This window comes from Ascaphus truei, chromosome 18 (genome assembly GCF_040206685.1).
Source record: "Ascaphus truei isolate aAscTru1 chromosome 18, aAscTru1.hap1, whole genome shotgun sequence".
NCBI lineage: Eukaryota > Metazoa > Chordata > Amphibia > Anura > Ascaphidae > Ascaphus > Ascaphus truei.
This window is the reverse complement of record NC_134500.1, coordinates 6,996,503-7,009,134: the sequence shown is the minus strand read 5'-3', so window position 1 is coordinate 7,009,134 and position 12,632 is coordinate 6,996,503. Positions and strand designations below refer to the sequence as shown.

At 41.2% G+C, this 12,632-nt stretch overlaps 1 protein-coding gene across 14 annotated transcripts in view; it reads right to left on the bottom strand.

Moving 5' to 3' along the window:
• The window catches only part of MEF2A (myocyte enhancer factor 2A), a 76,738-nt gene that overhangs the window by 29,663 nt on the left and 34,443 nt on the right, over positions 1–12,632 (bottom strand). For all 14 annotated transcript variants that reach the window (XM_075575266.1, XM_075575265.1, XM_075575261.1 and 11 more), the window contains one exon: positions 11,829–12,032. In XM_075575266.1, coding sequence (XP_075431381.1) covers positions 11,829–12,032 — 204 coding nt within the window. The remainder of the gene's footprint in view (positions 1–11,828; positions 12,033–12,632) is intronic.

Sequence of the window (12,632 nt, the reverse complement as noted above, 5' to 3'; positions counted from 1 at the left end):
TCCTAGACACCAACAGCTATCCTTACAATAAAAACTACTCGTACCAATAGGTCTATTACATGCAACATGCATAGTGTAAACGGCCTGAACATCCCTTGCAAAGAGAGAATGGTCATCACAAACTAAAACTAATGTCATGCGGACCTGGTTTTCCTACGAGAGACCCATTTTAAGTTACCTTAGTTTTATGGATAAACAATAACCAATGATTTTTCTAGCCACTTCAAACCCCAAGAAAGGGGGAGTCATATTAAGCCACAATAGAATAATATTCCAGACGGACATGGTGCGAGGAGACCACATAGGGATGGGCAAAATACAAGATACTAAGATAACTCTGGCTAGCGTCGACCCCCCAAACAAAGCTAGATCTGGCTTCTAGGACTCCTTTTTTTGACACGCTAGACCAAAAATTAATTCATAAGAAATTGGGAGGCCGATATCAGTGAGGTGCTGGATGACAAGGGATCTCCATCATCAACACTAATAAAGGAAAATGGGTACAAAAGTTTTGTATCGGTGGTACCTATGCCCTACCAAAATATATCTCTCAACTCAACTCTATTTTAAGGGTTGGGGCCAACCCGCCCCTTATTCCATATATGACGGACATGCCCAAAGATACAGAAAGTTTGGAGACAGGTCTTTAAATTAATCAAATCAATCATAGCATTTTGGGTTCCAAATTTCCCCTGGACCCATAGGCAGCTCTCAACAATAGAACAAATCAAGAACATAAAGAATGTCCTCCAGAAGTAAGGGGCGCACATTTCTGCAGCTACTAGGTGGCGTATCCAAGCAACCGAGAAACAACCACCCCTTAGCCGAAACCAAATAACCAAAAAAGTATGGTTTATAATTGTAACAGGGACTTAATCACTGTTTCAGAGAAACTGCCTCTAAATCCAGCCGTGTGCTGGTTAATTGCACACAGGCAATCAACCAGACTCCACCTGGCTGATTAGGGCTTTTAGAAAAGCCTGATGTGAGAAACAGGAGAGATTCCTTAGCTCACATTTGGGCTGATAGAAGGAGAGCAGAGAAGCCTGCACACAGACACGGTCTTGAACACGAAGGCTGTGCTGAGATCAAGACACCCAGAGACCTATATTTCCTGGACACAGAGGACCCAGGAACCTGCCAGAGACTGACATGGAGGGCTACCTGCTTAAGGTACTTCCTGAGACTTTGGGGTCATAGGCTGGTCCCAGTCCTGCAGGTAGGGTGTGGGGAAATAAGTTAGCCCTTACAAAAGGGATAGGGGTTTGTTATTTTGTTGTTTTGTATGTTTTGCCTGGAAAAAGGAACAGGCTCAATTAAGCTAAGATATAATTTCACCCTAAAACAGTCTCCATTTGCATACCTCTGCACACATCTCTTACAATAATGAAGGTGGAAATTGAACAGCTTCATAAATGATAGGTCACATGGTTTCACCAAAACCTGGAATCCATGGTTGACAAAAATTGATAGGTAATCATCTATATTATTCCTATTAACAATATGAGTTGTAAATATCTCCCAGGACCAAATCTACACTTTTACGCTAAGGGTCTAAAGTACACATACACACGATTACCAAGAGCTCTCCGTACCCAGAGGATAGACACCTGGTTCTCCCCAGTTGCCACCACCAATTTACTGATGTTTATTTGATGAAAGAGTCTATGTATAAAAATGTATGTATACTACTTACCCCACCCCATCCTTTCTTTCTGTAACCCACCCCAAAGCATAAAACAAACAAATTAAATTAGTTATAAAAAAATTAAAATAAATTAATAAACATACTGCATTTAGACATTCAACCCACTTTGCGGTCAATGAAATATTAATGTCTAATGGTGTGTGTATACTGTACATACACACACACACACACACACACACACACACACACACACACACCATCTTCAGCCCTGGTCAATCCACTGCTGGATGAAGGGCTCTCTTAATTATCTTTCAGGTACTGTGGTTGCAACCTCTCTTCTCCAAGTCACCCCAACAAATGTACTAATTTCATCCTCACATCTTACTTTTGGTCTTTTGCTATCCGCTCGGAATCAATCCTAGTGCCATCTTTTTCCAACAACGGTCCTTTCTTGGGATTTAGAAATAGATCATTTTGACGTGCTTGTAGACAGTCATATGACGAGCATGGCCATATACAAGTTTGATCATTTCACTTAGGTGGGATTTTGAGATAGATACACACACTTTGAATAAGTTAACTGCATGGACATGATCTTAAAATGTTTGCTCTCCAGCAAAAAAATAAATAAAACAAAACTTTGCAAGGGAATCCATATAGAATATGCACATCATACGGTATTGTGATACTTCTAACTAAAGCTTAGATGCTCTACAAGACTGTATCTTTCACAAGGTTGGAAGCGTTTTAGAAACATAAAAGATTAGAGGATTCCCATTCTGCCCAATGCTTTTACCACCAGCCAAATATCTCCAGGGTGTGATTAAATGTATTTAGCCAATCCACCTGTAACTGCTTATTGAGCAGCTTGTAGGAGGCCAATCACTCCTTTTCAAGGTATATAATCTCCCAGTAAGGTACCTGTAAATTCACTTTTCACTTTACTTGCAAGTATCTTCACTGGTATATACCAGTTTTTAACTGCACTAAGTTACAGAAGCTTATGCTTAGTTTATTAACCCCTTCAGGGTATATTTCACAGAACATTTCTGTGCATTTAGCATAGGGACCTGCTATTGAGACTTACCTTGACATTTGTTAGCAGGCTTTGCATTATTTGATCAAATGATGTAACCAAAAGTCTCCTTTGTCTTACAGATTTAGATATATATATATATATATATATATCCATTTATTGTTAGCCCAATGGGAGAAGCGCAGGGATTCACTTTGTTTTTTAAAATATCTCCAGTGACATATTACATTTGCAAAGCCATGGCTAGCATCCAGCTACAAGAGAGACGGTGCAGCTTTGAGCTGCCTTGAATATCTTGGAATGATGATGCCCTGCTGGATGAGTTTCTCAGGTGAGCAAAGCGTCAGGTGCCTGTTTGGGTTTCATACTTTCTACACAAGCCACTTAACGCTATTCCTCAGTGGTCTGCAATTCTCACAGCACAAGGCTTGTTGTTGTTTCTCGTGATTTTACACATTGGTCTCTGTTGGATTTTCATATCAGAGATGTTGTTTTCAGACGTCTCCGGAGATTACTGGTATTGAATAAGCACAGATCGCCGTTTTCTTGGAATGAAAAAAAAAAAGCCCAACGAGTTCTAAATACGGATTGAACTAGTGTCAGCAATTTAAAACAATATGAGCGATTACAGCAGACTCCCAAAACATATATAAGCAGTGTGTGATACGCACAGAGCTACATTATATCAGAGATTAATTAAAACCAAGTCATTTTGTTTAAAATGCTTGAAATACTCTTTCAAAATGTAACTTTTGTTCTCCATTGAATTAAATAAATAAATAATATTTTTCAACGTGTAATTAATTGACAGGCACGAACATTTGGGGAAAGTACAAATGTAATAGATTCGTCAAACTCCATTAGCTCACTTCAAAAGTAAGCTCTAGTATTTTCCCCAAATAAAAATAATGACCTTTCCACTTGATACATTGATTCATGTCAAAAGCAAATGTAGGTTTTTATCAAATATTGTCGTTCAATAATTAGCCACCCAGAGCATTCGTGACTTGATATTTACTAGAAATAACTCAAATAGAAAAAGTTGTGGACGAAAAAAAAAACCATCCACTTGAACTTCTGGCAGAAAAACAGCACTGACGTCAATGGGGCCATTTACCGAGGATAAGCGAGCCTCTTTTGGTTACCAGGTAACAGGCAGGCATAGATTGGGTATTCATGCAGATGTACAACATCACACTGCTTTGCACACGTGTAATGAACCCTTTCCCTGCCAAGGACTCCGTGCTAGTAGGACCGGGAGGGGTAAGAAATGGTTAACCTTCCCTCCCCGGTGAAACTGGAAGTACTGCACTATATATGGTTAGGGGCGGCCCAATTCAGTGTTCCTATGTCCAACATGACAGCTCATTTTACTTGGGGAAAGTATACTTAAAGTTGCCACAGGATGCAAAGTATCCACCAGAAAAGTCTTCTTTTTCGGTATTTGGTGATGGACATTCCCAGGATAAGCAGCAGCAGGGATATTCCCCACTGTAGCTCTTTCTCCGTTCGTATTGGACATTAAGAGTGGGAGAAATCACAGAGGTTAAAGATGTTGTTTTAGTTTTTTGAAGGGGGGGTGTTCATAGTGGAGTAAATTAATCTTTGGATGAAAGGTTCTTTCATATACATTGTGTGGTTTTATATCAGGGAAACCCCACTTACAGAGGGGGTTCTTCCTAACTTGTTTACGTATAAAAATAAATTGCACAGAATTTATCATCAACTCCATTCAGATTCATGTTTTTTTTTTTGGTATTTTTCGGCTGTAAATCGGGTTAATTGTTTTGTACTGGATTTGACCTTCTTGAAGCTGATTGACGTCAATAAAAGTGACCCGAGTGTTTTACTCACTACTCCTGTAATGTTGGCTGTAAAGGCGGTGGAGTTGTGTTCTATGAAATCATTGACCACTTGATGAGAACCATCACAAGTGTTATCTCCAACTGTATAAAAATTAACAAAAGTAGTGTAAAATAAATGGTGTGGTTTTCTGTTCTTTATCCATTAAAATAAGCTTTCATTTTTATTATGGGAACGCATCCTTGTACTTTATTCTGGCTCTGACAGTTTTGGATCTAGTGCTCCGTTTTTCTTCCTCTTTTTGCTCAGTGTATCGACCTAGAGACGGAGGCACATTAACCCGTGGACTACTGGATACATCAGGACTTGCTGTCAATCGTGGATACCCATCCCCATGTGAGTCCATTCCAGTTTATCCACTATGTTCTGGACTTTGTTTAATAGTTTATTCCGCTGAAATAGATGTTTGTCATACTGGTCACCGGCAGGTGTTAACTATCATTGCATCCTTACTACTGTGCATTGTGGGATTATAGTTTACATCTTCCAGAATTATTTGTTATTTTCACTTATTGGGTTAATTCCATTTTTTCAAGAATTTATCATGTTTTAAGTTCTGCTGTTTTCTATTGAGCACCATACAACGTTTTTTCCTAAAATAAATATAACTACAACAGAGTTTGTGGTGGCTAAACTGCACAAGATCTGACCTCTTCTTTCATTGTGACAAAGACACAATGGTTAATGCCGGACAATGGTTAATGCCGGGGTCCTCCGGGTCAGGACTCTCACTGGCCGCGTTTCCAAGATCCAACACATACTTCACCAATTAGACAAGTCTTAATTACTATGAAGACAACTTGCATAGGTTTGTATCGCCCCGCAAACCTAGCCTGTCGGCAGCACTCAAACATCCCTGTGCTGTGCGAGTGTAATATTACTGCACATGCTACATTAAAGATACGGATTACGTCTGCCTTTTCTTTGCATGCCCTCAGAAAACATAAGAAAATAAATATAAAAAACAGGTAAAATCAGGGTCCATATACACAATTGTTGCTACATTTTGTCTCTTTTTTTTTTTTTACACTAACCTGCAATGTTAGTTATACATAAACCAAAATAATTTAAAGGGATTTATTCACACACAAAGCAGATTAAATAAAAATAAAATAAAAAAGGTGCTTTCTACAGTATCTCACTCAACCAGCAGCTGTTAATCTATTTAGTATCCTACTGCAAGCTATCCAACATTTAGCAATCAGGTAATTCATAATGACATTAACTAACTGGCACAGAGTAACTATTTTTTCCAGTGTGGTCAGCTTTCTAAGGTTAACTAATGATCTGTGTCACGTTTAAAAAACATGCCAATGTTGATAAGTCATCAGAGAGCCAGGAGAAAGGGATATGTCAATAAAAGGATGGGATTTTGCCTCTCGTATACAGATATCCTGTAGGTCAGGGGTGGTCAACTCCAGTTCTCGTGGGTGACCAACAGGTCATCTTAAGAATGTCTCTGCTTCAGCACAGGTGGCTTAATCAGTGACTCAGTCAATGCACGAGGGACGTGGTGCACAAGCTCCCTCTGGACATCGGATATCTGTGAGGACTATTGGCTGTTCTGAGGCTATTGGCTGTTCTTTCTTGCTGGAAAGAAAGGTGTGGGTGTCCCATTAACACCCCAGGCTTGATTTCATTCGACATTCTGCAAGTGTAATTGTGATTGCTTGCGTGTACAATACAGGGACAGTGTTGCACTGTTTGACGCTTTCTTAGGTTGCGTCCATAGAAGGGCAGACCGCGCGGACGCATCCGCACGCTGAGTGATCAGACTGCGTGCGGGCAAGCGGGATGGGGCGCGCGACAGGGCGGTCACGTGAGCGGTTCGCCCAATGAGGGCAAACCTGCTCTGTGACGTCACTGGCCCGCCCATAGACACGCCCCCGGACGGCTGTACCCTCGAAGGACGCAGCCTTATACTGAGGAGCTCCCACTGTTGGAGCAGGAAGGAGGACTGTATCATTATACCAGTGCACTATTATTATTGCCTACTAACATTCACACACTTTGGGGCTCTTTGCGCACTATTGTTTGTTTGTGGAACTTTATAATACAGGCTGGGAACCTGTTCTTTGTGAGCAGCAATCCCCAATTAGGACTTTTATTGCAGATTAGTCTTCTTGTCCTGGAACCTCTCTGCATGTTCAGTTTCCCTGTTCAGAGGCAGCCATTGCTCCTCAGTGTAAGTTGCAACATTGTTGCTTTCCCCCATTGCTCCCAGCCTGTTGCCTTGGCAACCCCCCTCTGCTAAAACTTCTCTTGGTCTGGCTTAACGCCCCTGCTATATTTTGATAGTTGATTAGTCCTCTGCTTGTTCTTGTCTGCACAGGAAAGCGTGTTTCCTTTTGGACCACGCAGCAATTAGGAGCAGTCTGGGCCCCGTCTCCTGTTAGATTCCATCTTAATTCCCCTCCTTTGTTATTATTGTTTTGCCTTTACAATAAAGAACAGAAAGAAAGAAGGACTCAGTGTGCATCTCAAAGGGAGTGAGTGAACCACCTGGCTCTACCACTTGCCACAGTGTGCAGGAGTCAGAACAATGATCATTGTATTTGAGTTTTGCGCTGTGTGTTTATTTTGACGTTATGGACGTCGATAAGACCCCTGGTAATAATTATCTGTGGCCAGAGGTGACAGGTGACTTATAGGAGTACTTGCGTATGTTACTTTCTTGGCCATCAACTTGGCTTGCTGCGATGTTTATAATTAAGAGTATAGATTTGGCCTGTCACAGTTCAACTAGTTGGCCTGTTAAATATGGCAACCATTATGTATTCTGTAAGAAAGCCATCAGATTTGGCCAACGTCCAGCAGCAGCTGCTGGCAATCACCTCCATGCCTCCCTAACCATGTTCACACACCCAGCAGCTGGAGAAGGGGATTGCTCCTGCCCTGTGTATGCAAGGTATGATCTGGTGGCATGCGTCTTTGTGCTTTTAGTGCAGGGGCGGCCAACACCAGTCCTAAAGGGCCACCTACAGGCAAGGTATTAGGTATATCCCTGATTCAGCACAGGTGGCTCAATCAGTGGCTCTGCCAATGACTGAGCCACCTGTGCTGAAGCTGGGATATCCTGACAACCTGGCCCGTTGGTGGCCCTAGAGGGCTGGACTTAGCCACCCGTTTTAAGGCCATAACATCAAAAACGATTTTAAAATGACGAAACGACTATTAAACCGGTGTAAAAAATAAATAGATAAAAAATGTATATGTTGCAGTGCTTTCCCAGTACATGCTGTGAAATATGGACATGGGTTTTTATAAAGCAGACACTAGCCCCATATATCTTTACAGTAGGAAGATTATTTTCAAGCACAGGATTATAACCTGTTTAGTGTTGGTCATTTGTCCTTGCCCTCAACATGCTCCTCAAGATTACACTGACTTTAAGGCAATGGATTAGCCATAACCCTGCTAAAGGAGAGGGATCAGGCTGTCTGAAGGGACTGCCCTGTGGAATCCCCGGCATGCAGAATTGGTGTTCTTGGCTCGTGCTCAATGGTTCTTTCGTGCTCCGGTTAAAAACTGTAACAATGACCCTCAAAGAATTTGAATGTGTGTACAGCAGGCCTGCACAACTTGTAAAGTGAGACGGCCAAACTGCTCCAAAGAAAACAGATTCGGACCGCACTTTAATTCAAATTATCTAATTTCCGGGGTTATTAAAAAAAAAAAAAAACTCCCTCACCCAGCAATGCATGCATGGTCTGTGTAATAATGATAGTTGCTATGATCAGAGTATGATGAGCGTCGCATCTGTATTCTAACAGAAATATTAACATCTATTATGAGCATTTTAAATACAAATACTGTATGTACTATGTTTTCAGTGTTCGAGTTCTTGTTACGGGGAAGCGATTGGGACAGAGATTAGTCATTGTAGATGTAATACCAGTAAACAGGCATACCCCGGTTTAAGGACACTCACTTAAAGTACACTCGCGAGTAAAGACATATCGCCCAAAAGACAAACGGCAGCTCGCGCATGCGCCTGTCAGCACGTCCTGAACAACAATACCGGCTCCCTACCTGTACCGAAGCTGTGCGCAAGAGGGGAGACTAGAGAGCCTGTAACAAATGCGTTATTTACATCAGTTATGCACGTATATGACGATTGTAGTACAGCACATGCATCAATAAGTGGAACAAAGGTAGCGCTTCACTTTAAGTACATTTTCGCTTTACATACATGCTCAGGACCCATTGCGTACGTTAATGCGGGGTGTGCCTGTAAATAGTCTGCGTTTTTCTATGTAAGACCGCTTATAAATGCATATGGATAAAATTATACAGAAGAGGGCCAAGAAATTAGTTTTATGGATGCTGAAAGTGGAAATAAGCAGGGTTCTTTTTGAGTTTTCATTGAGACAAAATTCGCCAGTTTAACGGGCCTTACTGCGCATTAAGGTTTAGCGCTGTTTAGTGTATCCTGGCCCATGAGCCTCATCAAGTTGTGTTCCTACAAATCGCAAGAATGTGGATGATCTTACCTGCGGCGGCGGGGGTGCGGTGATCTCCGTCTTCTCCCCTGCAAATACTACTCTTTCCCCTGCAGGTCCTGAAAAAATGGCAGTGTGGCGTCAAATGATGCAGCGTTGCCCTGGCAACAGGATGCTGTGACATTGCGGAGTGATGTCACGTAGTGTCCCTTTGTCATTTGACGCCGCGCGACCATTTTTTCGGGACCTGCCGGGGAAAGAGTACAATTTGCAGGGGAAGACGGATTTCGCCGCACCCCTGCCGTCACACCCCACGGGCCGCATGTTGTGCAGGCCACATGTACAGCAACTAAGTGACAGAGCAGCCAAAGGCTTGATAGAAAGAAATGCAACAAACGGTTTGCACACGGTGAATATAGAGACTGTTGCGAGAGCAGGTTAGAGTTGAGCATGTAACACTGGAGGGGGCAATACCAAAAGGTTATATAGAACTGGCATGTGAAAAAGGGTACCAACATTCAACTTCAGCTTTATGTTAACAAGGGAAAATCATAAATGTCTCAACGCCTTACGTATCAATAGTCTCAATGGCAAGCTCTTTGGCTTAATTTGTTTAGTTCTTCCACCATGGACAGAACCACAATATGAAGCCTGTTCGGAATATGTTTTAAAGAAAGTCACTAAATATATAAAATCAAGCACATTTAAAATCAAGCACATTTCCCCCATGCTGCAAAACTGCCCTGTTTTCATTCACTGACAATAAATAAATATCTAACAATGCAAAGCACAGTTCTCCTTTTCTGTACCTGAAAATGCACTACTGTATGTAAACAAACACCTGGAAACATAGAATTGTACAACTACCAACACATACAATTAGGAAATGTAGATCATGTTAATGACTTTTTTTTGTTTAAAAGGCAAAAGCAATATTTCTGCGCAACCAGTGAAAATGGTACAAATGGGTTTTAGGTGTAACCCAATCGGAATGCTGCTTGCTTAAACGAACCAGCAAAACTGACTTGTTTACCAATTGCCCATCTATTAACTATAATTCTGTCCATTAAAAGTCCCACCAAAACAGGCCAACGTATACAACAATTAGATTTTCTTCGAATAAATCTCTGAAAGATAGAGACACGTTTTCTTCAACCAAACGAGTGCCAAAGAACACGATGCAATTCGTCTACAAGAGGTTGTACTCAAAACCACCGAGGCACATTTCGTCCGTCACAGAATAATCTTGCCAAAACTCATTACCGAACAAATTCAATTGTCATAGAATGCTGCCAAATATATAGCTTTATTTATGACACATATGCACATTGCATTAAGCTTCTGGAAATATGGATGCTTTATCATCATCATTTGCCCGAACAGTTTTAATAATATTGATCTTCATTCTACAACTAAAAGCAAAGAGTTGCCAGCTACCATACTCCGGTAGTATGTTTTATTTGGCCAACACATTAAACGCTTTATTGGATTCTGTATGCAATCTAATGCTTTTCTACAGAAGCATGGAAACATCTGTAAAAACAGCTCACAAACGTTGGAATTCAGAAAGAGGCAGATAAGGAAGTGTCTTGCTTAAGTCTTACTTTAACACAGACATCAAGGGAGTTTTACAGGCTCTTGTAATTTTCGCTACTGGATGCCTAGGGAGTATTGAAGAACACAGCCCTACACTTTCCCATTCGTGATCATCAACAATATCTCAGTTCACATGGCATTTTAGTTTTCAGAGGAGAAAATGTTATGTAATTTACATTTTAAGGTCTTATAATAATATCGTCTACAGCCATCAGGTGAAAATACCAACAGCAGAAAGACCAAGCAGCCAAGTCCTCGTTTCATTTTGTGTTGCAAGAATTCCCAGAACAAAATGGCAACTGTAAAATAATTAAAGGATTTGTATAGCCACCTCTGGTAATATGAGAAAATAATACGTGCTATTAAAGCAGCGTACCACCAAAAGCGACAGCTTGTGACTCTTCGGAAAATCCAAAAATGTTCAAAACGGGCATTTCGTGACGTGACAAAAAGCCGGACACCAACTATGGCAACATCTCATGTCATTAAAAGGTTTGCCAGAAACATCCCGTATTGCTTCAATGATCTGTTCAAGACAGAATCCTCTTCAAAAACACCCAAGATGATGGTAACTCAAGATAGTTTGGATATGGCGATCTTTATAGCATTTTAACACAATCCCTCACTTAACAAGGATTACACCCAAGGTTAAAATAGTGAAGAATTTTACGATGACAGCCAAATGAATCACTTTATTTTGCCCAGAATAATCTGCTGCCGGTTACTAAAATAACCCTGAAATACTTATGCCTTTAAAAAAACAAACAAAAAAACAATTTATAAAAGTGAATTATCCTTAAAGCAAATAATGGGGGGGGGGGGTCGTTTGTTAGTTTTACACATCAAGCGTTTTCTCCAATCTGTTAGAGCAGGGGTGCTGAACTCCAAACCTCAATACCTCCCAACAGGTCAGGTTTTAAGGAGATCTCAGCTTCAGCACAGGAGGACTGGAATTGAGCACCCCTGTGTCAGAGCACTAGTTGGGATAATGTAACGTTAAATGGTGGTCACTGTCTACAGTGAAATGGGGAGGATCTGAAGGAACTCAATCTCATTCCAACTGTTACCACAGTTATAAACTTAAATGAATTAACTCCCATAAACATGTTTCTGGCATGGATTCACTTTCTCCTATAAGGACTTGTGCATCAAACATTTAAAGTGCTCTCTCGTTATCAGAATTCCGGAACACTTTGCTAAATGGAACTGCAGCTTTGAGATACGTAACCAGTAACAATGTTACCTCCACAATGTCAGAGTTGGTTCTGCTCTCATGGGGTTCGTTGTATTCGGTGTACTTGAGGAGGACTTTGTCCATGTCTGTGCTCGCGTATTGAAACAGTTTGTTCGAGCTATTGAAAATAATCAGCGCAATTTCACAGTCACAGAGTACGCTCAACTCGTAGGCTTTCTTCATTAATCCAAACTTCCTCTTTGTAAAGGTGACCTATAAGAAAACAAATATACACTCTGTAGGATTATGGTCTACGCACCCTACACCCATCCCTCCCTTTAAAAAACAAAAAACAAATGTTGTATACCAGTTCCTATCCCTAAATACACATTCTAAATAATAAATCCTGAAAAGAATAAAACGATGTAAACTTTCTATAGCCCCCCAACCCACCCAAAAAGCTGTACTTTCCTAGTTAAGGTTTTGATTTTGCTTCCAACGTCTGCAGGATACTAGAGGAATCTGTCCTGACATGCTCAAGTTCAGAATATTTAAATAGAAAGCAAAAGAACTGCAGTGCTCCCTGCTAACTGTCCACTGAATACTTTCTAGCTGCAACTCTGGGACTCCTCTCTAAGTAAACATGACATATTTTCAGGACGTCTTCCCTTCTAACAACATAAGGTAACTATCCATGCTTAGCGCGACGGCGCGAACAAATGGCTGTGCCTCAATGATGACGGCCATAGAGTGTGCGGGAGCGACAGTGCGCCCGATTTTTCGCACAACAAAATTTTGTTGCGCGATGACCGGGTCACGAGAGAGGTTCGCTCAATGAGGGCGAACCAGCTCCGTGACGTTACGGCCACGCCT